The sequence below is a fragment of the Podarcis gaigeae genome, assembly GCF_964106915.1.
Source record: "Podarcis gaigeae genome assembly, chromosome: 13".
Classification (NCBI taxonomy): domain Eukaryota; kingdom Metazoa; phylum Chordata; class Lepidosauria; order Squamata; family Lacertidae; genus Podarcis; species Podarcis gaigeae.
The window spans coordinates 33,133,609-33,158,787 of NC_139689.1; the positions used below are offsets into that span (position 1 = coordinate 33,133,609).

General features: G+C 46.3%; 1 protein-coding gene and 2 long non-coding RNA genes across 5 annotated transcripts in view; 1 reads left to right on the forward strand and 2 right to left on the reverse strand.

Annotated features, from left to right (window-relative positions):
* ARHGAP23 (Rho GTPase activating protein 23) overlaps positions 1 to 25,179 on the reverse strand; it is a 175,580-nt gene that overhangs the window by 139,231 nt on the left and 11,170 nt on the right. The window contains exon 1 of one of the 3 annotated variants that reach the window (XM_083708588.1): positions 10,535 to 10,747. The exons of the other annotated variants lie outside the window; for them this stretch is intronic. Within the exon in view, the coding sequence (XP_083564714.1) occupies positions 10,535 to 10,603 (69 nt within the window). The 5' untranslated portion in view covers positions 10,604 to 10,747. Of the gene's footprint in view, positions 1 to 10,534; positions 10,748 to 25,179 lie in introns of those variants that run through there. 3 annotated transcript variants of the gene reach the window in all.
* LOC310829897 lies at positions 1,541 to 7,170 on the forward strand. Its single transcript, XR_014557421.1, has 3 exons — positions 1,541 to 1,701; positions 1,832 to 2,417; positions 6,568 to 7,170. It is a non-coding gene; the product is annotated as an uncharacterized lncRNA (long non-coding RNA).
* On the reverse strand, positions 19,734 to 23,637 carry LOC310829408. The gene is made up of 2 exons (XR_014557257.1): positions 23,259 to 23,637; positions 19,734 to 19,972 (listed from the first exon to the last, which is right to left on the reverse strand). It is a non-coding gene; the product is annotated as an uncharacterized lncRNA (long non-coding RNA).

The window sequence follows — 25,179 nt, forward strand, 5'->3', positions numbered from 1 at the left end:
GTTTGCCTGGCACCTTCATTATATATTTTTAGACGCCAGGTGGAAACGTTCCTCTTCAACCAGGCCTTTGGCTGATTAATATTCTACAGCCTTTCAAATGGGAAAGGAGGGGTATTGTCTGTGGGAAAGGAGGGGTATTGTTTTGTTGTTAGTGTTTTTAATCATTTACTTGTTTTTAAAAAGTAAAGGTAAAGGATCCCTGGACAGTTAAGTCCAGTCAAAGGCGACTATGGGATTGTGGTGCTCATCTTTCTTCAGTCCAAGGGAGCCGGCATTTGTCCACAGACAGCTTTCCGGGTCATGTGGCCAGCAAGACTAAACCGCTTCTGGTGCAACGGAACACCTTGATGGAAACCAGAGCACATGGAAGCGCCATTTGCCTTCCCGCCGCAATGGAGCCTATTTATCTACAGTGGTACCTCGGGTTAAGTACTAAATTCGTTCCGAAGGTCCATTCTTAACCTGAAACTGTTCTTAACCTGAAGCACCACTTTAGCTAATGGGACCTCCTGCTGCTGCTGCGCCGCTGCTGCACGATTTCTGTTCTTATCCTGAAGCAAAGTTCTTAACCCGAGGTAATATTTCTGGGTTAGCAGAGTTTGTAACCTGAAGCATATGTAACCTGAAGCTTATATAACCCGAGGTACCACTGTACTTGCACTGGTGTGCTTTCGAACTGCTAGGTTGGCAGGAGCTGGGACAGAGCAACAGGAGCTCACCCCGTTGTGCGGATTCGAACTGCCAACCTTCTGATCATCAAGCCCAAGAGGCTCAGTGGTTTAGACCTGTATTTTATTCTGTGAACTGCCCTGAGATCTTATGATGAAGGGAGGTATATTACTTACATACATAAATACATATATACATACATGGACCGCTCTCTCCGATCCAAAAGTGCTATCCCTCCAAAGCTCAGCACGACACCAAAAATGAGATTCCACACTCCCAGCAGGGTCTTTGGGAAGCACAGCCAGCCAAAAATGTGTGGGTCTCTGTGCTTTGCTGAGTCACAGTGCCATTAAGTGCCCTGTTCTCACCACATCCCTGAGCTAATGGAAATCTGGCCACAGAAAGCTGCCTTATGCAGAATTGGATCGCTCCATCTACCTGGAGGTGCTAAGGACTGAACCCGAAATCTTCTGCATGCAAAGACCTAGATGGCCAGGCTGACTTTCTGTTTAATGGCTCACGTCCCACAGCTGTTCACCATTCAGGAGCCCTGCTTTGGGGTGGGGTGAGAAGCAGCAACTATGACTCTTTGGCCTCCCCTTCCCACAACCCTGCGGCATGTAAAGCTCCCTTGTTTGTCCACGCCATGCCAATCAAAAGCATGTATCGTGTTCCACTGCCAAGCCCTGTGTACCGATTTTCTCCCCCCTCTCATGACGCCACTTTTGAACAAAAAAACAAAAAAACCACACACAACCTTCTGGTTGTGGGGTTAAGTCACCTCTTTGCTGACTACAACTCGCCACAACTGAGAACCCGGGGCTTATTAAAGGGATGGAGAACCCTTTAATTTATTGGACTACAACTCCCATCATCCCTGATCACTGGCAATGCCAGCTGGAGATGGTAGGAAATTGGGAGTCCAGCACACTACCTCCCATCAGAAAATTTTGCCCCGCTCCCATCTTGTTAAAACCGGGCAGTCTCCTTGCTCGAACAGCTGTTTTCAGCTTAAGGTTAATTGAACCTAAGGTAAGGTTACCAGATGTCCCCGTTTCCAGGGGGCAGTCCCCGGATTTACAAATCAGCCCCCATACAAAATCCACTGAAGTTGAAAAGTGTCCCCAGATTCATTGAAAAAAAATCTGGTAACCTTAATAAGGCCCACCATTCTAAAGAACAACATGTATTGATCCACAAAAGGCAGTCTACTCCAAGTAAGGTTCCGGCCCAAAATGGGGGAGGGGGTGGGGAAGAGAGAGAAAAGGGTCTGTGGTCAATCATTACCAAGTTGGCAAGAATGTGACCGAAAAGCACCACAATGGGGCTACTGTGCTAGAAGCAAGGGTAGCAGTTCCCCATCCCCCAGCCTCCTCCGCGAATCCTTTCCCTCACGAGAAGGCTCATGAAGGGGACCACTGTTGATGTCTCTCTCTGCCTCCACCATGCTGGGACACGGCGTGTCCGATCATTGTCAGGCAGCAGGTTAGGGCTGGGAGAGGCCTACTGGGCCAGATGTCTACCAGGGCTTACTTTCTTGATATGAGAAGCGTCGGAGTTTGAGGCCCACCCCGGAAGACTGCCCCACACTCAGATGGGTTCTGGCTGGCTATATGGACTCTCTGAGAACACCCAGAGAGTCCTTTCTTTTAAAAAAAAAGGCAGCCTCTTCTTTTACACCATCATAGGGCTCGGGGATACCTGGTTTTCAAAACTGTGATAGACCACCAGCTAATCATCGTGATAAGGTAAAGGTAAAGGGACCCCTGACCATTAGGTCCAGTCGTGGCCGACTCTGGGGTTGCGGCGCTCATCTCGCTTTATTGGCCGAGGGAGCCGGCGTACAGCTTCCAGGTCATGTGGCCAGCATGAATAAGCTGCTTCTGGCAAACCAGAGCAGCGCACGGAAACGCTGTTTACCTTCCCGCCAGAGCGGAACCTATTTATTTACTTGCACTTTGATGTGCTTTCAAACTGCTAGGTGGGCAGGAGCTGGGACCGAACAATGGGAACTCACCCCGTCACAGGGATTTGAACCGCCAATCTTCTGAACAGCAAATCCTAGGCTCTGTGGTTTAACCCACAGCGCCACTTGCGTCCCCAAACATTGTGATACATTGATATATATCACAAGGTCTGAAATAAGGATGAAGCTATGTAGAGGCATCAAGCGGCTTCACGGTTTTCCCCGCACTGTGATTTTTTGCATAATGATTCGCAATATATTGCCAATTCAAAAATTATGAAACCAGTATCACGATATGGGCTTCACACTAGTTCAGACACTGTATCATTATCAATGCAGTCATATCTCGGAAGTCGAACAGAATCCGTTCCGGAAATCAGTTCGACTTCCAAAATGTTCAGAAACTAAGGCACAGCTTCCAACTGGCTGCAGGAAACTCCTGCAGGGTAGGGATAAGGAACAATGGCATAATGCATGACCTGTACAACTTGCTTTGTTCTTTTTCTTTCGAGCCTATTGTTGTTTGCTTCATCCTATAGTATATACTGTAATAATGTTTGGAAATCTCTCTTTTTTTTTTTTTTTTAAGAAAAGGAACAGTGCTTACTAGTTTGGACCCAGAATGATCTGTCTGCAGCAGATCATTATGCTAACTGTGTGGTAAGGACAACACTCTATAGTGTTGAACTTGCATTGAGAGCAGGTCCCAGAACTGAGCTCCGGTACAAGAGTTCAGTACAAGTCGAACCCTGTGGCGTTTTGAAAAGTCACAAAGAAAAAACTTTCAGAATGCACAGCTCGGTGCTGGCACTGTAGGTTCAAATTCAGTGCTGCCAGCTCAGCGCTAGGATCCCTTGCCAGTTCCCAAATTCACCATTTGTATGCGCTAGGTGTGTGGCTACACACTTTTCTGGTATTTCAAGTTCACAGTTGCAAGGGGAGGGAGAGAGAGAGAGAGAGAGAAGGAAACCTAGCTGGGAAACTCGAGCATCTGCCAAGCAGCAAGCTATAAAAAAAGCCACCAGCAACCAGAGAGCACAATTTATAGAAGGAATACAGATGTGGAGAATATGGAGGGGAAGATAATAAAATGTTAAGAATTCAGAAGCCCATTAAACATTTCTCCCTTTGACTCCTCATTCCGTGGTTTAACTCCTTGAACCCATTCATCAGATACTGCTTGTGCATTTGCAAGACTCCACCCACCCCACACAACGCTGAGGTCTAGAAACTTTATTTTACTGTACTTCTTTATAATAAAAAAGATGAAGAAAACTAAGATTTGAGGTGGGCTGAAAAATCCACAGGTCCCATACTGGGGTACCTTATTCCACCCTACCAAAAGTTCAATTTAATTTTTTAAGGCTGGCTTGCACACACACAGCTGCATAATCTGAGACAGGAAAAATATGAGCCAATGAACAGTAAACACAAATACATTTATCAGCAAGATGTACAGCAGCTGTTCACACTCTCATGCAAATCGCATGAGATGGGCTGCCACGTTCCAAGAGATGACTGGATGCTCAAACTTGGTGATGTCACAACCACACAGTCTTGTGAACGATCTCACATCTGGTGGTCTGTAGTGTGCAAGAATTACCTCCGGGCAACGGGACAGGGGAAATTTGCAAAAGCTGGCTTTTTCCTCCAACTATTAAATGACAAATGACTAATGTGTGGGCTGGCAGGCTGCTAACCGTTGTAGGCTTCGTTTACAAAGCAATGTAGTAATTTCTAAATCAGCTAAACAGTGTGAACGAGGAGGGTGGTGGATCTCAGTGAACGCAGTTCGGTGCTAAACAGCACAGAGATCGTTCTACCTGCGACGTTTGCTCCATACTCTAAAATCACCTGGCAAGAAATTCCAAGGGCATGCCACACTCGGACGCAGAATTCCAGCGGCCTAGCACAGCAGCCGGTTGTGGCAAGGGAGCAGAACAAACTTTCCTCTTGGCTTGATTCTGCTTGGCGGCCTGCCGACTTCTGCAAGGATGGAGTGTCCTTTTAAACCACAAATAGCACTTTAAAAAAAGAAGTTAAAGAACCACACATATGCAGCATGATGAGCTAGGATTTCTCAAGGAACCACGTGGATTTAAGAGGCGTACCTTCCCGGGCTCGCTGCATCCACACCCCATAAAGGCAAAATTTCCAACAGAGATGAAAAGTGAAAATGCAAAGAACACTGGGGATTTCTTTGCAGCATAGCCTGCTACCCGTCTCCAAGCCGTTTTAACAAGTCCCAAGAGGCCAGGCAAGTATCCAGAGTATTCTCTTCCACACTCCCTCCATTATTATTATCTTTTTGCAGACACAAAAACTCTCCTCAAACATGCAGCAAATGACGCGATCGAGACTAATATGAACCCTGAAGCAAGGAGGAGGGAGTGATGCAAAAATTAACAAGACGCTGCTACGTCTCGCTTTCGGCCCGGGGCCTATATGCTTTCAGTCCTCAGAAATGCTATTTCAAGATTACTGAAAGCCTGCCCCCCCCCCAACACACACACACACACACACACACACACAATGTTGAGAACCCTCAGATGTCCATTAGCATCTTACTTCAGGGAAATATTTCACATTTCTAGAAGCTAGAAAGCCAAACATTAAACTGTTTAGGAACGAGCCCCTTCCTCAGAGCTAGTGGGGAGTGAGAGAAATGTCCAAATTCTTAGGGGCCAACAATCCAGTTTCAGCACAGCTATTTCCAGACTCGAGCCCAACCAGTTGGTGAAATAAAAGAGTTGCTCTCTCTCTCCCTCCCACTGCAAGCCACTGACTGGTGATCACGAGCATCTCTTTCCTTCGCCTCACATTCTGTTCCCTTCGTAAAACCTCCATACCCATTGCCTACACCTTAGCCATACCCAGAGCTAGCAATTTGAACAATGCACACACTGGAAAAGGCATCCTTTTCTTGTGGCACAATGGAGACGCTTTATTGGCATCAGCATAACTTGGAGGCCAAAACTAACTAGACTTTAATTAGAACACAAAGAGAGAGAGAGAAAGGTGAAGGAACTCAAGAAGGCATCATCTCCAGGTATACAGAAACTGGGTGTATCATCTCAGCAAGGATAGGCACTCTCCACATAATCATTTAGCGCTCAAATCAGTCTCTTTGTGTATTGTGTGTATTTTTACTGTAGATTCTACCAAGAGGTTCAGAGAACACATAAATTACCCCCTTACGAAGCAGTTTCCTGATTGATCCTTAAAGACCCTTCTGAGTATTTTCTCCGGGGGGGGGGGGTCTAATGAATCCATTACTGAAGAGGTGCCATTATATCTGAATGTTGTGATATCTCTTAGACCTGCCAGGATGGTTCGCTCTTAACTTGGCACCTTTTGTTCTTCTGAGGTTGAAATTATGCATTTTTACAGTTTGTACTTTCTTTAATGGCTGGTCGGCCGTAATAAATATTTGATTGACGGAACTCTGCATCCGTACAGAATTGCTCTCTCCAACAACACATCTGTATGTTTAGAGAGAGGAAATCTTCCGAGCCCATGATTAACATGAGAGATGAATTCCTAGGACCAGTATTCACTCCGCAAACCTTGCTTTTTCACCCCAAACACAACCTGCTCCTCACCCTGCTCGACTTTATAGGCTGTTCACACTTAGCAATTTACTCACTGCTTGAACTACCATCGGGTGTGGTCCCCCCCCCCCCCCCGCTACCATACGTTTACACCTGATCAGCCATAATATGATGCTAAATTACTGCTGGGAGATTTAGCAGTAGTTTCAAGCCTTCGGGGAAGGGAGAGCAGTAAAACAGCCACTGCAGGTGATTCTCATTAAGCCTCCAGTTCGGCTGGGCAGAAGAAATAGTTGAACAAGAGAGCTTTTCTCTTCTTCTAAGACAAGATATCTTCCATTCCTCCCCATTTTACTCAGTGCAGGTTTCTTTCCTTCTCAGCCATAGGACAACACAAACAGGAACGAAAGCAGCTTAATTCCTGCTGAAGTCATCGCTTCCTGCCAAAGATCACATGGAAGTCAAACCGCTGCTGTTTGAGAAGGCAAGTATGAAAAAAAAAGGAACTTGGCCACAGGATCGACCCAAGTGATGCTGATGCGACCCCGTGTCAAACTGCGGACTCAGAATCAGTATAGAACCGGAACAACAGTGTCAACAGTAGTGAAATCTTAGCATGTGGGACCAAGGCAAAAACGGTTCCTGCCTCAACTTTGTAATAGCAATGTCCATTTGGAAAATAAAAGGCAATGGGTGTGGTTTGAAAGCCTTTCCCTTAAATCTCAAGTGTCTCGGGGACAGCTGTGTTTATTCAGCAGTGAAGGAAAGGCATTCTGCACATGCTCAGAGACATCCTTATTAGTCACATTTCAGGGCCACCAGTTCTCAAGGCAAGAGTGTCTCAGGCTAAACCTCTAGCAAACGTCCCATGTATAGGTGGTGATCATTTTGTGCATGTCCAATTGACGTGTGGGTCCTTTTGAACCCGGAAGAGGGCAGAATGGAGGCGGGCTTACGCGTGCTCCGCCGATGCCCACAGGGGGCCAGGAACGGAGCCTCCATGCAAAATGATCACCACCTGTACTACAATCCTGAACTTATTGTTTCCATAGTTTGTCAGCCACCTCTTGGGCTTCACTATGTTATGTTTCTTACCAGGAAACACTTAAAGATAGTTGACACATAAGCTCTGGCTTATCAGAATCATTCCCAGAATCATATTTTCAACACCAGAGCCGGGCCTTTGGATCGACTAAAGTGATAATAGAGACACGAGTTTTCTGAACATGTGCGAAGAGTTCTTTTCTCAGGGGCTATCTGAATAGCAACAGACAGCTCCTGACACAGATGAGATTTTAGGGAACGGGGGTTCCAAAATGTAACTTATTTACATAATTCATCTCCTCCACCTTCAAAAACAAATTATATTTCCCGGGCAGCTAACAGAGTATGCAGAAGAGCTGTGCTGGCTGGGGGTCGGGGGATGATCTGGAGGGCACCAGGTTGCGGAAGGTAGCACTGACCTGGAACTTAATAAGAACACACTGTTGGAATTACACCCACAAATTGTTAAAATTTAGAGGGGGGGGGTGTCGAGAAATGAAATTGAAGAGCATTGCAAAGCAAAAGCCAGAGGCAAGGTTCCGCCACATTTTTTAAAAAAAAAGGAAAAAAGGAAAGAAAGAAAGGACATCCCATACAGTTAAAAAAGCACCAGCGTAACCGGAAAAATTAGACAGGCAGGCAGGAACTTCTGTACACTGGGAAGCAGATAAGCAGGGAAGCGTGGAGCCTGTGGGGGAGACCAAGTTGACAAGGAAACTCAAATGAAAGGAAAGAACAAGAAAAGGCATGGGTGGTTTTTTAATTCGGAACCGGAAGATGGACAAGGCCCTTTCTGGGTAAAAGTACTTGGCTGCAGAAAGCTAGAGCTAGCAATGAATATGTCTTAAAAGAAAAGGACCTGCCCAGAAGTCAAACAGCCCAATACCAGATGTGTAGGAGGTAGGCCGCAGCCCTTTGATGGCAGCATAGCAGCCCAGTGTAGACATGCTGTCTACACATGCTCAGAGGCACACTATTTTTACTCTTACTCTAAAATAAATAAACTCTTGAAATAAAGCCTTAAAATACACAGCCCACGAAGGATAGGATAAACTCATGGCTGTTCATGCAAATATATGATGGGAAAGATTGCTACATCTACAGAACGGGAAGTTTTAAAAGCAAATTGCGCGTTTGGGATGAGGTAGGGGAACACCTGTTTTTTAAAAGAGCATCCACTGGGATTTTCCGGGAGCAAGGGGAAATGTTTAAGCAAGCAACACCTTTGCAATGGCTCCCAAGGCCAAGATGACCTCAAAGCAGAAGCTCTTTCCAAAGCCAGGACTTAACCATGGATGATGTGCAGAAATAATCAAAGAGCAAGATTTCCCAGGACATGTGCAGAAGGAATGCACATAATGGCAACCAGGTCCCTCATATCGCAAGACAGGCAAACAGAGCTTCCTGGTCAGAACATGCAGTTAACTTTCAGCATGTGCCCTTAAAATGCCTTGCCTTGGGCCTGGCCCATATGGGCAGAAGACTGAGGAGGGAATAGGCTTGTGGCATAGACTCTAGCGCTTTGTGCATTTGATCCCCTGAATTGTTTGTTTTTTAAAAGCTTCTATGCAAGTTAAAGAAAGAAGGAATATCAGGAAGCCTAGAGCCTCTCTCCTTGCAGGTTTTCTAAGGAAGTTGTATGTATATGCATTTTACAGTGGGGAGTATTAAATAAATACAAATCACCCACCTGTGGTCTTAAGTGGCACAGTGCCCAACACTGCCATGATCAGATACTTATTAAATGTGAAATGGGGGGGGGGGGATACATTCAAAAAGCTAGCATGGAGAAAGGTGATGGGGAAGCATACCTGGCAAGAATGGAGACCTGAAACAAAATGAATCAGGAAAGCTCAGAGGCAGATCCACTGGATTTGAGGAGGGGCGCTGTTACACTGCAATATGGGGCAATCCCCAACAAGTGCCCATGTCAAAACCATACACACCTCAAAAGATGGTGAAATAGCTCTACGGAACATCCACCCCTGCCAGCAATTAGCATTGCCGAAGGATGTCAGAGACACGTGGATCCCTTTCATGAATGTAAGCAAATGAACCATGGATATTCCACAAGTAAGGACCCACCTGAAAAGCACCCCAGGTTCCTGCTGAGCGCACTGAGCAGCCACATGATCCACACCCTCTTTGATCCCACTGAGCTCAAGCAGTAGCCAAACTCACCTCCCAAGTAGCTATATTCCTTCCTGTTTTCCTGAATCAGCAAGAGTCTTTGATGCTAGCATACCAGCAAGCTTCAGATTCCCCCCCCCCCAGAGCCTATCCCTGAACCATAAAAAGCCACAAGCATCAAGGCCACACACACCCCTACCCAGCTATTAACTCCATCCAAAGGACAAAGGCGGGGGTACCAGAGAACATACCCAAACAAGCCATTCTGCCCCACCTCCCGTCTTCCATGCCAGCACCATGCCTACATCACATGCCTTATACTGAGACAGGCTAACTCAGTATTGTCTACACCAGGCATAGGCAAACTCAGCCCTCCAGATGTTTTGGGACTACAACTCCCATCCGCCCTGACCACTGGTCCTGTTAGCTAGGGCTTGCCAAGGTTCCAGGCAGAGGACCTTCACAGCTTTACCTAGAGATGCCAGGGATTGGACCTTGTGCAAGACATCTGTGCTGCCACTGAGCTACAGCTGTGTTTTACTCCAGAATTTAAAAACAAAACACTAAACCACGTTGGGTTCCAAATTCACAGGCACTTTGCATATGTTCACATTCCCACAGTTGAATCACCTTGAGTGGAGCAAGGATGGCAGGACATTCCCAGCCCTACCTGGAAATGCCAAGAGACTGAACCCAGAAACTTCTGCACTCAAAGCAGGTCCACCCTTCACCACAAACACACACCCTTCTTCATCTCCCCCCACCCCCCAGTTCATCCAGTATGAGCTTCCAGGACTTGCCCACTATAACCTCTCTTTCTTTCCTCCCAGTAAATTCTCCCTGGGATCACAGAATTGTGGAATTGGAAGAGACCACCAGGGTCATCTAGTCCAACCCCCAGCAATGCAGAAATCTTTTTTGCCCAAGACAGGGCTCGAAGCCACAGCCCTGGGATTAAGAGTCTCCCTAACAGCCCCTCTTGATCCTCCAAGCCCACCCAGCATAATCCTTCTCTCCGCTCCGGGTCAGGCTTCTCTGCAAGCTTGCCCCGTTCGACCCGGGGCCGCCAGCCCAGCTTATTCAGCGCAGATGCACAAACACCCCCCCCCCCACACACACACACAAACACACATACCCCGCTAGACCCACTTTCCTTGCCCCGGCGCGGGCTCACCTCGGGACTCCTTGGCGGCGGCGGCGGCGGCGGCGGGATCCCAACCAGGCAAAAAGCGACTCCATTCATCGGGCGCGGCGCTGGCCCCGACGGGGCGTACGAGCGGGGCGGGAAGCGAGAGCCGGCGGCGGCGGCGGCGGCAGCAACAAGCAGCAGCAGCAGCCAGGCTGGAGAGACTTTCGCTCGGCTGGGCCAGGCTGCCCAGGCGGCTCCGCCTCTTCCACGGCAGGAGGAGGAGGGAGAAGGGAAAAAGGGAAGGCCGCCCGCCCGCTAAGCCGGCCAAGGGGCGGAGGAGGAGCAGCAGCAGCGGGCAGGCGGGCCAACCCCTCCTGGGGTGGACGGGCAGAGCAGTCGGGAGAGACCCCCGCCCCGGAGGGTTTTTTTTCGGGGGCAGGCGGCGGAGACTGAGAGAAGGGCGGGAAAGGGGAGACGGAAGCGCACACAGGGGGCGAAAGGGGGAAAGGGACGGAGAAGGGAAAGAAAAGTCGAGGGCTGGGGGGCGACTGCCCCCCAATCAATAAAAAATGTATGACAAACTGAGGTTCTGCCCCCCCCCTCAACAAAAGGCCTGCCCCCACCCAACAATAATCCTGGCTACGCACATAGGCAGAAAGGCAGGCTTGGAAGACGAAAGAGAAAGGAGGACGAGCGGGAGGGTCCTTGGAGATCAGGGCCGGTGGTCTCTCTCACACACAAAAACAGGGCAGAAAGACGAAGAGGGGACGCCTAGAAAAGGGTTTCCCAAACTTGGGTCTCTAACGGGTGTTGGACTACAACTCCCATCATCCCTAGCTAGCAGAACCAGTGGTCAGGGATGATGGGAACTGTAGTCCGAAGGAAAAAACAGCTGGAGACCCAAGTTTGGGAAACCCTGGCCTAGAATAGAGGGCACAGCTGCGCCAGGCTGTGCTAGCCCTACTCAGAGTTGACCCACTGAAATAAAGGCGTCGAAGTTAGTCGCATGCATTCACTTCAATGGGTCTATCACTTCCAAAAATGGGAAGTTTCTTCCATTTCAAGGTAAAGGAAACACACTTCCAGGTGACATCTGAGGACACAGAGCAGCATTAAGGGGTGGGACCACTTCAGTTCCCAAGGCTGGGAAGTAAAGTGGGTGGGGATCAGCCACAACTCCCCTCTCAAGGAGAAGAGGAGCGCCCCCCATCCCAATGTTGAACCTGTGTTTAAAATTCAGTTCAATGCCTTAAGCCTGCGGAAGAACACAGCCCAAGACAGGAGGAGTAAGTCTTGTTTAAGGGAAAGGCTGGCCCAGAACAGGAAGCTCAAAGGCCAGAGAATAGAAGAGATACCACCACAGTCCAATAGAATAGCATACAGGACCAGCTAAAGGGGCAGTGTGGGGTGGGCAGGGAGGGGGGCAGGAGAAAGAGAAAGACAACAGGCTGTCACAGCCAGGCACAGAAAAAACTGGCAATCTGAGGCCTGGCATCAGAGAGAACCCAGGGGCGGGCAGCCTGGTACGGACAGTCAGATGCGCCAACTATGCGCTGGTACAGGCTGAAGGAGGTTCATCACAAGGCATAGGTCACGGGGTGTTGTGTGTGTGTAAGGTTGCAGCAAGGATTGGCACATCCCCAGTGGGAGCAAGGAGGAGGAGCTACATGCAAGCTCGAGATGTGGTGTGAGGGATTTGTTTTTGGACCCAGGGAGTCTTTAAAAAAAAATAGAAGCACCAGTCTTCAAAGGAAGGCAGAAATGCATAGCAGCGGATAATAAGAATTCTTTGTGTTTCCACGGTATGTTTCCATGTGATCAAAGCATTTTACATACACTGTATTCACAGCCTGTCCAACAGCCCGGAACGGCAGAACCATTCCAGATTTTGAAACAGGTTGTGTGGGTGAAGGAGCTGAGACACAGAAAATAGTGGAGGAGGCAAGATTTGAAATCAGGTATCTCCCAGCTCGCTGTCTTAGCTGCAGCATCGTACACCAGATCTCCTCAACGTCCTTGATTGGAGTCCGCTTTTAGGAGCTGGAGAACCCATCCCTGAACAGAAGCAGCAAGAGTTGTCATGAACTGAGCAACCACAAGCCCGCCCGCCTGCCCCATTGTAGTGTTGGAGGGGCAGGAATGATCCACCAAGCTTGCCCCCTTTCTACAGCCAGGCAAATTTCCCCCATGCGTCAGGGACCTTCACTGCCCCAAGTCATTTTCCTGTCCTTCCATAAGAGGGGATGTGAGATCATATCCTGGCTAGTCAGTTAATCAATCAACTCCTCACGACGGGGGCGGGGGGGGGGGAAGCTACGTAGGTATACGGATGCATGGCATGTCTTCCCCCATCTCCCCAGCTTTTAAACAGGAGCAATCTGGTCCTTTGTAGACACTGTATGATGTACAACCCTAGGTGCAGTGTGCCATTGGGACAAGGCCTTAGGGCAGACGGCCAGCACCCCATCTACAGAGAGGAGCAGGAAGGCCCTTCCCCCAAAAACGCAGCAGGGCTGGCTTAACACATTTTGAAGTGAAGCAATACATGTTTACTATCTAAAGATAAGTCCAGAGGATTAAGGTCTGGTGCAACCTCAGAAGTCAAGAGGGACACAGCCAGCTCAGGCATTTACCAGGGCCCTGGCAGAGAGAGAGAGCCAGTACCCTAATGCAAGGCAAGCCTTGCTGGATCACACCAAAGACTCATCCAGCCCTTCCTTGCCATTTCCCTACCGACAGACATTTTGAGGTATCCTGTCTCTGAACGTGGAGGTTCCATATAGCCATTGTGGCCAATAGCCAGTGACAGAACCCACCCTCCATGAACAGGTCTGGTCCACTTTTAAAAACAGCTACAACATCTTGCCACAGAGTTAATTCCAAGAGAAATTATATCCACCGTTCAAAGTACTCTTCTCTTTTCTCTGTTCTCATTCCGAGTGCTGCCAATCAACTTGGCAGTGAATGATTCAGGACCAGGGTCTGGTGCAGGCAACTTACTTTATTTTTATTTAATTAATGGCTGGTTGCATTTATATACATACACTTTCTGGCAAGGCACCTGAGGTGGTTTACAATTTTAAAATACTACAAGCAGCAAAATGGTAGGATATGTAGAGAGATTGAGTTTCTTCAGGTCAGCAGTTCCCTTCTGAAACAGGTTCTGGGTGCAAGACTTCCCAATATCCTAGGAATGGGGGATCTTAGGCCTGAGGGTTGAATGAGGCCCTCAAAGGCTCTCGCTACATGGGCCTCAAGACTCTCCCCTCAGGACACACTCGCACTGCAGGTCGCTTCCTTCACCAACTCTGCTTTCGTAACAATCTCCTTCAGTGTTTTTTGCCTGTCTAGGATGTCTCCTAGAACTCTGTTAGTCCTCCTGCTTGCCAAAATGGGAGGTGGAGAAAACTAGCCTTCCATAGAAATGTAAAATTCACATTTACTGCTCTGCCCACTACTGCCTCTGGCATGTGGCCCCGAAAAGGTTGCCCAGAATGGAATGTGGCCCCCATGCAGAAAAAGTTCCCTCACTTATGCAATAGCCCTACCCTTTCACAAGGGATTCCTGCCTTCCAATTCCAGGAACCTGGTTGTTGTTACAGAGGGACGAGCAAGCACTCTGCACGTGTTCAGAGTGACTCTTTGCTAATCCATGCATTCCAGGGCTGACGAGCAGTGGTATTTTCAAAATGGACCCATGTGCTGAAAAACTAAACTGGTTGAGAATGGGGGAACAAAAGGTGTAACCATGATTTATCAGTTCAGCGCATTGTGGGCATCTGGAGTTAAGCCTCACAAAACTGAGGGCCGGCACGTAGCTCAGATTCCACAGCTGTAAGACTGTATCCTATTTTGTATTATTTGATCATAGCTCCCTTTATCTAGAAAGGGGGGGGGGGAGAGAGGAATAATAACAAAAAATGAAGAGAATCTATGCCCTCTGCTGGCTCTGGAGTGCAGCACAAGTTAGCGATGAAAGTGGAGGAAATCTTCCGTTTTGGGGGTGAATTGAGGCGTCACCTTCCTACCTCTTCCCAGCTCTAGAAGTTCAAGGCTGGATTATCTAAAGGTATGGCTGCCACCCCTTCGTAGTTTTCTTCCTGGAGGGAGAGCTACTTTCCCTTCACACAACGAAGAGAGTGGCGCCCTGATACAATAGGCAGAAAGCAGATTTAAAATATGATAAACACAGAGATGCCTTGGTAATATGGCAGTTTTCATTCCCCAAAAGGATATTACAGTTCAGCAGGGGGAGCAATTATCTGAAATCTATGTTCAGACTGATTCACTTTCAAGATTTACAGGGGCTGGATGAAGCACAATTCCTGCCAGGGGCTGAAGCACGCTAGCCAAGTGTTTGAACTGGACACAGTCCCATTCTTTGGACACCCATGCCATTCCTCTACAAGCTCCTATAGCTTTCTTTATACAGTAAACTTAAAAAAAAAAAATTCTAGCATGATTTCTACTACAGAGCACTTTACCTGTATACATATCTTACTACAAGCAAATCCTCGCAGGTAGTGTTTGAGGACCGGGACATTCGCAGGGAAACCAAAATGCTTGTTTACAAAGCTATTGTACTACCAACCTTACTATATGCTTGTGAAACATGGACCACTTATAAAAGCCATCTCCAACTCCTCGAAAGATTCCATCAACGGTGTCTCCAAAAAAATTTACACATCACTTGGGAAGACAGGCAAACTAATATCAGTGTACTAGAAGAAGCAAAGATGACCAGTGTTGAAGCAATGATTCTTCAATATCAACTTCGCTGGACTGGTCATGTACGGATGCCTGATGATTGTCTTCCAAAGCAACTATTCTGAACTTAAAAATGGAAAGCTTAATGCTGGTGGTCAACAAAAGAGGTTTAAAGACAAGGCAAATCTAAAAAAATGTAGTATAAACACTGACAACTGGGAAACACTGGCCTGCGAGTGCTCCAATTGGAGAACAGCCTTTACCAAAGGTGTCATGGGCTTTGAAGAAACTCAAACTCAGGACGCAAGGGAGAAACATGCTAAGAGGAAGGCATGCTTGGCAAATCTATACTGTGATCAACTCCCGCCCGGAAACCTATGTTCCCACTGTGGAAGGACGTGTGGATCCAGAATTGGCCTCCACAGTCACTTACAGACTCATTGTTAAAACCATGTTTATGGAAGACAATCTTACTTGGCTACGAGTGATCGCCAGAGATTATACAAGCCATCATTTATAGATAACAAAAGGGGCCTAGTATTCGATGGCTGCCCTATATTGGTTCAGCTACAGGGAATCCTTAGCAGAGGCAAACCTCTAACAGCATCTATATTTTCATATATATTTTTTACAAAATGTCAACCAATCAACAGTACAGTATCTCTTATGGACAGGGCCTATTCACAAACAGGAGGCTTAAGTAGTCCAGTAGTCCAGCTGTTTTTGGACTACACCCCCCATCATCCCTAGCTAGCAGGACCAGTGGTCAGAGATGATAGGAATTGTAGTCCAAAAACAGTTGCGGAGACCCAAGTTTGGGAAACCATGGTCTCTAGATTTATGCCTATACTGTGTTCCACTTTGATTGTGGCAACATTTTCTTAGCCATTGTGGCTAAAAATGTACAGTAAGTTGGCGGTCCCCAGTTCAATCTCACCTTAGTTGATGGATGGGAAACCTGTAGCCTTCCAAATGTTGCTGGACTACAATTCCCATCATCCCTGACTATTGACCATGCTGGGAGGCTGATGAGAGTTGGAACCCAACACCTGGAAAGCCACAAGTCTCCCATCAGCACCTTAAGCAAATCATCATCCAATCAGATGCATCATCCCCATCTACAAAATGGGGATAAAACTGGCTTGCATTATAGAACTGAAATCATAAATATAAATGCTTCTTCAACATTTAAATATGCTTTAGAAATGCTGTTTTGTTCTTAAAATAGAAAAAGGGAGGCAGGGAAAATGGGAATAAGACTGTGCATTGTATTTTAAAAGGTTTTGGGTGGTATCTACACACTCTAACATAAGAAGTAAGCAGCATTCACATTTGAAAGTGCACCTAATTTATGACTGTAGTTTCTAAAGAACGGATATCCAAGACACGCCATTGAGTTTCCACAGAAAACCCACTGAGCAGAAAAGTGGACACGCCATAGAAATGAGGACACAGCTTTCACACATTCTCAATTACATAACTGTACAAAGGTAGACTCCTATCCTACACAAGAGTCAAAAGGGCCCCCTCTCCAATGCTGTACATCTATGCAGCTTATTCATCATAAGACCATATCATAGGACTCAAGGTCAGCAGGGGGTAATCTGTATTTTTCCACAGTCCAAGAGAATGCAATGTTTTTACTTGGGTCAGCACAGGCATTAAAAAAGCGAGTCCATGCAATGATCACAAGCAGTTCAAGAATACCACTGAACAACAAACCCCAAACCCTGAAAGACTTAATTAGCACAGAACCTTCACTATGACATTTGTTATTAGATTCTCTTGCTAAATAAGGTCCTGCTTAACATCACTGCATTTCTTTTCACTTTTCGGCCTGTCATTTGCATTAAAAGGTAGAGAAACCCTATTCAAGGGGAAAGAGGCAACAGTAACTTAGGAATCAAATCCAACCCTCTGCCCAATGAGATCTTAGGCATGCCAACATCTTCTCAAAAATAGGTGTGTGTTAGTGTCCTGCTCTTCAACAAGAGTCTCAAAGTTCACCAACATCTGGAGGGCCAAAGGTGCCGCACACCTGTTCTAACAGCCATGCACGACAGAAATTATTTTTCCATCTCCTGGAAAAACACCGCTCCACTCCATAAACTACCAAGCTTCTAGAAATCTATGAGTTTGTGGCCTTCAGGGATGCTAAATAAAATGAATTTATTTGCGTGTGCACAGATAAAAGGCAGAACAGAAATCTGTTTATCTTCCCCAGTGCTTTCCCTTATCTCTTAGGAGATATAGTTGTGTACTACAAAAAGTTAAGTGATCAAAAAGTTTTGGATTACACTCTTGGCTGTATAAGGTTCCTGTTTAATTGCAAACCGGCATATATATCTGTGTGTGTGTGTGTGTGTGTGCATGCTGGGGTGGGGGTAGATTTAGTAAGCACTCAATATGGATGCTGCTCCAGGAAATAAACATTTTATAAAACGGGGAACTATCTTAGATCAGTCTTTTTAAATTAAACTTCAGTACCTTCATCTCCAGCCTTTCTTCTGTGGAACTCAAGGCAGTGCACACTGGTCGTCTTGCACCAGAAACTGACCAGATCCATGTTTGCATAGCTTCAGGAAGCTTGCTGCATCACACACTACCTGGGCACCCCACTGATCTGTCAGGTCTTTTCTGTTCTTGGTCATTTAATGAAGACTTTGAATCACTTACCGTAAGTAAAAATCAATACATCCCATTGCATGTGTGAAGAAATGTTTCCTTTGATCGGCCAGGAAACTGCCTTCTAATGAGTCAGACCATTGGCCTACTTCAATATTATTCACACTGGGCTTTTCCTATCCCTACCTGGAGATGCCAGAGTTTGAACCCGGGACCTTATGCATGCAAATTTGCACCCTGCCTCTGAGGTACATCTCTGCTTCAGCTACTGATAATCAGTTCTGCAGGACCCTTGAGCTCCAAGGCTGGATCTATACTGATCATAAAAACGCTTTAAAAAATGTTATTTAGCTCTCAATGTGATTTTACATTGATAGTTTTACATTGCTCTACAGCGCCTTCTGGTGTCGCATGTTTGTAGCACATTTATAACGCTTTAACTGACCAGTACAGATTAGTCCCAAGTGCTTTGAGATACTGAACTCTACTGAATTTTAAGCTGATAAATATTGTGGTTCTATGAAATGAGGGAACAATAGTAACTGTAGATCAGTGGGAGAGGATGTACTTTGCATTCAGAAGGTCCCAAGTCCCACATTTGAGACATAATATTCAGATGGCAAATTGGGAAAGGTTATGGAAGTCAGATTTGAAATTTACGGCATGTTGTACAGTTAAAGAAAATTATATGAAAATGATGTACCGGTGGTATTTGACTGCTACTAAATTAGCAAAAATGTATAAGACAAGTTCAAATATCTGCTGGAAATGTAAAGAAAAAGAAGGTACCTTTTTCATATGTGGTGGACTTGTAATAAAAGCTTTCTGGGAGATGATATATAATGAAATGAAAAAAATGATTAAAATAACTTTTGTTAAGAAACCAGAAGCCTTTTTATTAGGAATTACAGGTACCGATATACCAAAGGAGCAAAAAAGACTCTTCATGTATGCAACAACAACAACAACCACACAGATGTTATTGGCCCAGAGTTGGAAAGAAGACAAAGTCCCTACCAGAGTGGAGTGGCAAACCAAGCTGATTGACTATGCCAAAATGGCAAAACTGACTAGAAAACTCAGAAACCAAGAGGATAAAAACTTTATAAAAGAATGGGGAAAAAATATAAGTTATTTAGGAGACCACTGTAAACAGATGAAAAACACTTTTGAGTCACTTATAGTGTAAAAAATATCATGGACAATATGGTTTGATATAAAAATTGGAGTACGGATGAATATGCAGTTGTAGATGCTTAAAATGAGACCCCATGGAGGGGATGGGGAGAAGTCTCAAGATTCAGAGAATCTCTTTACATAGATTTGTTTTTTACAGTTTGTGTTCATTTATATTTTCTATTTGTAAAACCAATAAAAAATATTTCGTAAAAACATAAGATCCCAAGTACAATCTCTGGTATCCCCAGGCGGGGTAAGGCTGCTCTCTAAAACCAAGAGGAGGTGCCGCCAAGCTGGGGTATACAGAACTAGGAAGACAGTGGATCTCTGGATGTTGTTGGACTCAAATTCCCATCAGTCACAGCCAATATGGCCAATAGTCAGGAGCGACAGGAGCTGGAGCCCAACAACATCCAGAGGGCCACAGGTTCCCCATCCGTGGGTCCAGACAATAACAAGGAAGATGGTCCGACGGTCCTGACTGAGTATAAAGCAACTTCCTATGGAATACCCATGGCAAGTATTGTGCTGGAGTGAATCAGGCAGGAAAGATATAGATGCAGAAATCCAGGTTCCTTGTAAATGTTCCAGGCAAAATTCACAGAGCGCTTCTCCATTTGCTCAAACAACCAGATACCTTGTAGAGGCACTGCCAGTCAGAGCACTTATTGGTTGATAATGCTTATTATAATGTTTATTAAAATATCAAAAGTGCTTTCCTTTTTTAACCACCACCACCACCACCCCTCATAAAACAACGTTTTTAAAAAAGTACACAACACTGCCAACAGAAAGTTTAAAAGTCAGAGAAACAGGCCAACAAAAAGCCAGCTATTCGCTGCCTTGTGGTTTATAATCACTCCGCTCGAGTTTCACTCTTCTGCTGTGTTCTATGTTATCGTTTCGCTCGATATTGTTTTCCCGGCTTTTGCAAGCCGCCCCGGGAGCTTTGAAGGGCAGCAGAAGAATGTTCTGGAAGAAACAAACTCATAAATAAATAGAAACAGTGGATGCCTTATCTTCGCGACTTTAAATGCTCTCTTACTCTCCCAAGCTGTTTTAATAGTAGTCTGCTTTGGAGAACGGGGACATAACAAAAAGGAAGGTTATCAACTCCAAAAGAGTAAGCGGGATGACATTCGCTGCAAGCTCAGTGTGTACTCAGTGAGAAACAGGGGCTGGAAATAAGACGGCGCTGGAAGGAATGCAACAGCCCATGAGTGCATCTCTGAGGTGGGAGAGACAAGCAGCAAGACTATTTCAGATCGACATATCAAAGGTGTATCTGTGATGCACAGGCTAAACTTCTGGTGTGCACTAGAGCTTCAGACAGTAGTTAAGGTCAATCACCAGGTAAAAAGAAGAAGAGGAAGAGGAAGAGGAAGAGGAAGAGGAAGAGGAAGAGGAAGAGGAAGAAGAAGAAGAAGAAGAAGAAGAAGAAGAAGAAGAAGAAGAAGAAGAACCACCTATGCTGGCAGTGGAACATCTGTGGCCATTCAGATGTTGTGGGACTTCCAACCTCCGTCAGCCAGCATGGCCAATGGTCAGGGGTGATTGGAGCTAGGAATCAGCAACATCTGGATGTCCACAGATGTTCCGCACTGCTGGCATAAGTCCAGTCAACAGCTCTTATTGCCTTCTGCATTTGCATTTATCTTGCCATATAACAAAGTCTTATGTCGGTTGTCACAAGAGGTGGGGATACTAAAGGGCTCTCCATAAACCTGAATAAAACTACTTTAACCAACTGCTAATAAAATAAAATAAAATAAAATAAAAATAAACTGAAGAGCATGTTATCCTAAGTTGCTCCCACTTACAATCTTGGGGGCTTTTGTTCCATATGCCACAACCGCCACCCACATGGGGCCTGGAGGAAGCAAACACATTCCTTTTCCCGACTTTTTAAATATTTGCCTGGTTCCTCCTCACCCCAACCATGCCTGTCCTATCTTCTCTGCCCTTATTTCAGGCGGGGAAGAATTCAGAATGGAAATTTCTTCCTTCAAGGGGGGAAAACAGGGTAAAGGAGCTGCTGAGCAGCTTGAACCCTTTTTTCTCTCTTTTCTTTTCACGTCATCGCATCAGAATGGCTCTGAAAGGGTTACTAAGGACCAGGGCTCAGATCAGTGGCAATCTTGGATAAACAAGGGAAAGCAGCTGACAAGAGCATGGGAGGCTAAGAGTGGTCTCTCTTACAGGAGACAGAAGGCAAGGGTGGATTAAGGCTTATGCATACCTTATGCTGACCCATATTTTGGAGGGCTTTCTTGACCTAACGAAAATTGCTGCTGCCTGATGATTAACTATTGAGCATCTATTTACAGCCAAACCACCACCAATACCACCAAGACAGGATCAGGTCTAAAGACCTTTGGAAATCATGGCATTGTTACATCAGCACAAACAGAAGCAGCCACTTATGCACTATTATTGCGTAAATGGCATGTTGCAAAACACACGTGCCAAAGAGATTTTAAAAAATAACCCGGTTTGGAGAGGTCCCAGATGATGCTGACAAGCTCCCATGAAGAGGAACTGCTAGGTCAAAGCATCTGCAAGATGAAATACAGAGGGACAGCCAACATCGTGTCCTCCAGATGTCCCTGGGACTCTCAACTCCCCATCAGCTCCAGCCAGCATGCCCAATGGTGAGGGATGATCAGAGATGTAGTCTGACATAACCTAGAAATCACTGCATCTGCTACCCGTTGTAGAAATTGCAGAAATCACAGTCTCTGTCCCCGAAGGGCCAACCAATTCTGTGCATGTCTAGACAAGAGTGATGGTTAAACTGGAGCAATGGTCTGAACGCATAATACCAATCCTGGCCTGACTGCACTGACTACCACTTAGTTTCTGGGCCCAATTCAAAATGCTGGTTTTGACCTACAAAGCCTTATGCATCTCAGGACCCTAATATCTCAAGACTCACTTCTTTCCATATGAACTAACCCAGACCCTGCAATCTTCATCTGAGGCTCCTCTCAGTGTGCCCACTCCATGGAAGGTCCAGAAAATGACAACACAAGAACGGGGCCTTTTCAGTGGTAGCTCCCCACTTGTACAACGCTGTCCCAAGGAGGCTCACTTGGCATTATCAGTACACATCTTTAGGCAGCAGGCAAAAAGGTTTCTCTTCTACCAGGCGTTTGGCTGATTAACGTTCTATGGCTTTTTAAATGTGCACGTGGGAGCGGGGTTACTGGTTTGTTTTTGTTTTATTATGTATTCTTCTGTTGTGAACCGCCCTGGGATCTTCGGATGAAGGGCAAAATGCACATTAAATAATGATAATAATTAATAACAATAACAGAAGTCTGCAGTATGGAGCTGTGCAATATGCTTCAGCAGCAATCCGAGAGCGCCATTATAAACTGTAAAACGTGTCCTCTCAGGATGCCATCAGCATAGGTGGAGCAGGTTTAAAACCTACAAAGACACGATGGGGAGAAGGCCAGCCCTAAATCCCCCTCCCCTTGCGCTGTACACGTCTCTCAGGGTTATTGCAGAAGACATTTTCTTATCGTACCTAGATAACTTCGTAAGCCTGCTGTCTCGCACAAAGTTGTCTCTGAAAAGAGTGCTGCTTGGGCAGCACAGCTCTTGCTTCTTAATTCAGGGCTCAGGCAGCAGCTTCTGAGTGTCAACAAGGGAAAGCCACTTTGCCTCATTTCTTTTTATTTATGACATTTAGACTCCACTTTTCTTCCACCACAGAACCCACTGAGGCATCTATGCCTGTGGTTCTCAAACTTTTATTTCCCCCCGTCACAGATCACTTGAACGTTGATAAAGCAGTGTTCGAAACTCCCATTGTTCTAGGTGCATTTTGCGACAGGGAATTTCAGTACTGCGCCTAAGATTTCAGATGAAAACTGCCGAGTGGAAAGAAAGGAGGACCTTTTCCTGCCTCCCCACTTCCAGCTACTCTCTGAAGACTGCAGAAGAGACCCTCTTAAGAATATTAGGGACTGGGCAGGGGAAGGAGTAGACCATGTGAAAAATGAACATAATATTTTAGCTGCAGTTCACTCATTTTCGGCTTTGTATTCTTGTTATAAAAAGCACGCCTAGACACTCCCATAACCCAGGTTTAAGGTGTCATTTAGCTCCTAGCTTTCACATCTCAGTTTCTAACATATAAAGGTCTTGGCAGACCCATCTAACAACATTTCCCCCCCTGCTGTTGTAGCCACTGGAATGCACTGCGCATTATGTTTCCTAATTGTAATTTTACAGACGTGCCATGCAATACCTGAATGAAGCTTGTGGACCACCAGCAGGCCGCTGACCACATGCTGAAAACCTGTGGTATGTGCGAGTCCCTGGTGAGCACCCGTCCAGGCACTGACCAGACAGAGACACAGGCCTTGCTTTTCTTCTGGCAAGGCAATTGTGGCCTTCTGCATTTCCAGGCCACACCCTGAGACACATTTGCTTATTATTCCATTATATTACTCCACGGCTGCTTCTGTAACATGATCACAGAGAGGAGGGTGGGATGCTAGATTTAGCTCCACTGTCATCTGCCCTCCACTTTTTAGACATTAAAAATAGTTGATTTAAAACAAGCTAAGCCCAATTAAAACTGAGTTGTCTGGGAGCTCCGGGACCGCCTACCTGGCTCAACGCCATCTTGACTGGACGTTCGCTAGATTTACCTAAAGGGGGAGGAGTGGGGCTACGTGACCAAGGGGTGCTCTCTGCCCACCCCAACTTACACAACTGAAAAGAGAAGCAGGGGGAGTTTTCCTCCTCACAGGCAATTTAACCTTGTACAGTAGTACTTCAGGTTACGAACTTAATTCATTCCGGAGGTCCGTTCTTAACCTGAAACTGTTCTTAACTAGAGGCGTGCTTTCGCCAATGGGGCCTCTTGCTGCCACTGCCACACGATTTCCGTTCTCATCCTGGGGCAAAGTTCTTAACCCAAGGTAACTCTTCCAGGTTAGCAGAGCTTGGAACCTGAAGCGTTTGTAACCTGAGGCGTTTGTAACCTGAGGTACCACTGTAGTGGTAAGCTAGGAGCAGAAACCGGGAAGGCAGGAAGAGGATCAGCGAATGCCAAGGTTTCACACCTGTTTGGGACTATGTTAAGCACCGTGATCCTGCTTGACCCCAGCCCACCTTCTGAGCTGTCAGTAATCAGCATGCAGGGGAGCGGGTGGCGCTGTGGCCTAAACCACTGAGCCTCTTGGGCTTGCTGATCGGAAGGCCGGCGGTTCTAATCCACGTGACGGGGTGAGCTCCCGTTGCTCTGTCCCAGCTCCTGCCAACCTAGCAGTTCGAAAGTACGCCAGCGCAAATAGATAAATAGGTACCGCTGCGGCAGGAAGGTAAGTGGCATTTCCATGTGCTCTGATTTACGGCACGGTGTCCCGTTGCGCCAGAAGCGGTTTAGTCATGCTGGCCACATGACCCGGAAAGCTGTTTGTGGACAAACCCCGGCTCCCTCAGCCTGAAAGCGAGTTGTGCGTTGCAACCACATAGTTGCCTTTGACTGGACTTAACCATCCAGGGGTCCTTTACTCTTTTACCTAATCAGAATGCATGGGGAGAGGGGAGTCGATAGCCTCTCCACGGCTCACAGGTATAAGCAGATCAGAATCAACTCAGTCAGAGCTCTAAAACTCCTGGAAATTCCCTTGCAGACCCACAGTAGAGCCATACAGCAGCCCAGGAGACAGATGTTTTTCAGCTCTTCCTTTGTGGAAAACCATCCTGGAGACACATGTCAAGGATAGGCAGGGCCACGGGGGGTGGGGGGGCATTGGATGCACCTCTTACTTTTGTACCATTGGCTACATTCCAGCCATGCAGAAGCTTTAAAAACAGGTGTTCCAAGATGAGTTTAAACCAATACAATACAGGAGGAATGGGGAACCTACATACTGCTGGGACTCTTACTTCCCATCAGTTCCAGGCAGCATGCTCAATGGCCAGGGATTATGCAATTTGTAGTCCAGCAACACCTGGAGGGCCACAGATTCCCCACCCCATCGCTCCAAAACAAATATAATCTAACAAGATGTCTAATGAAGCCCATAAGAGCTGTCCAACCAGCACTGCTTGATGTAACTATCTAGAGAGGGAGGACTCATCCAGACTTAGAATAACAGAATCATAAGAACACAAGAAATAAGGTTCCACCTAAACATTAGGAAGAACTTCCTGAC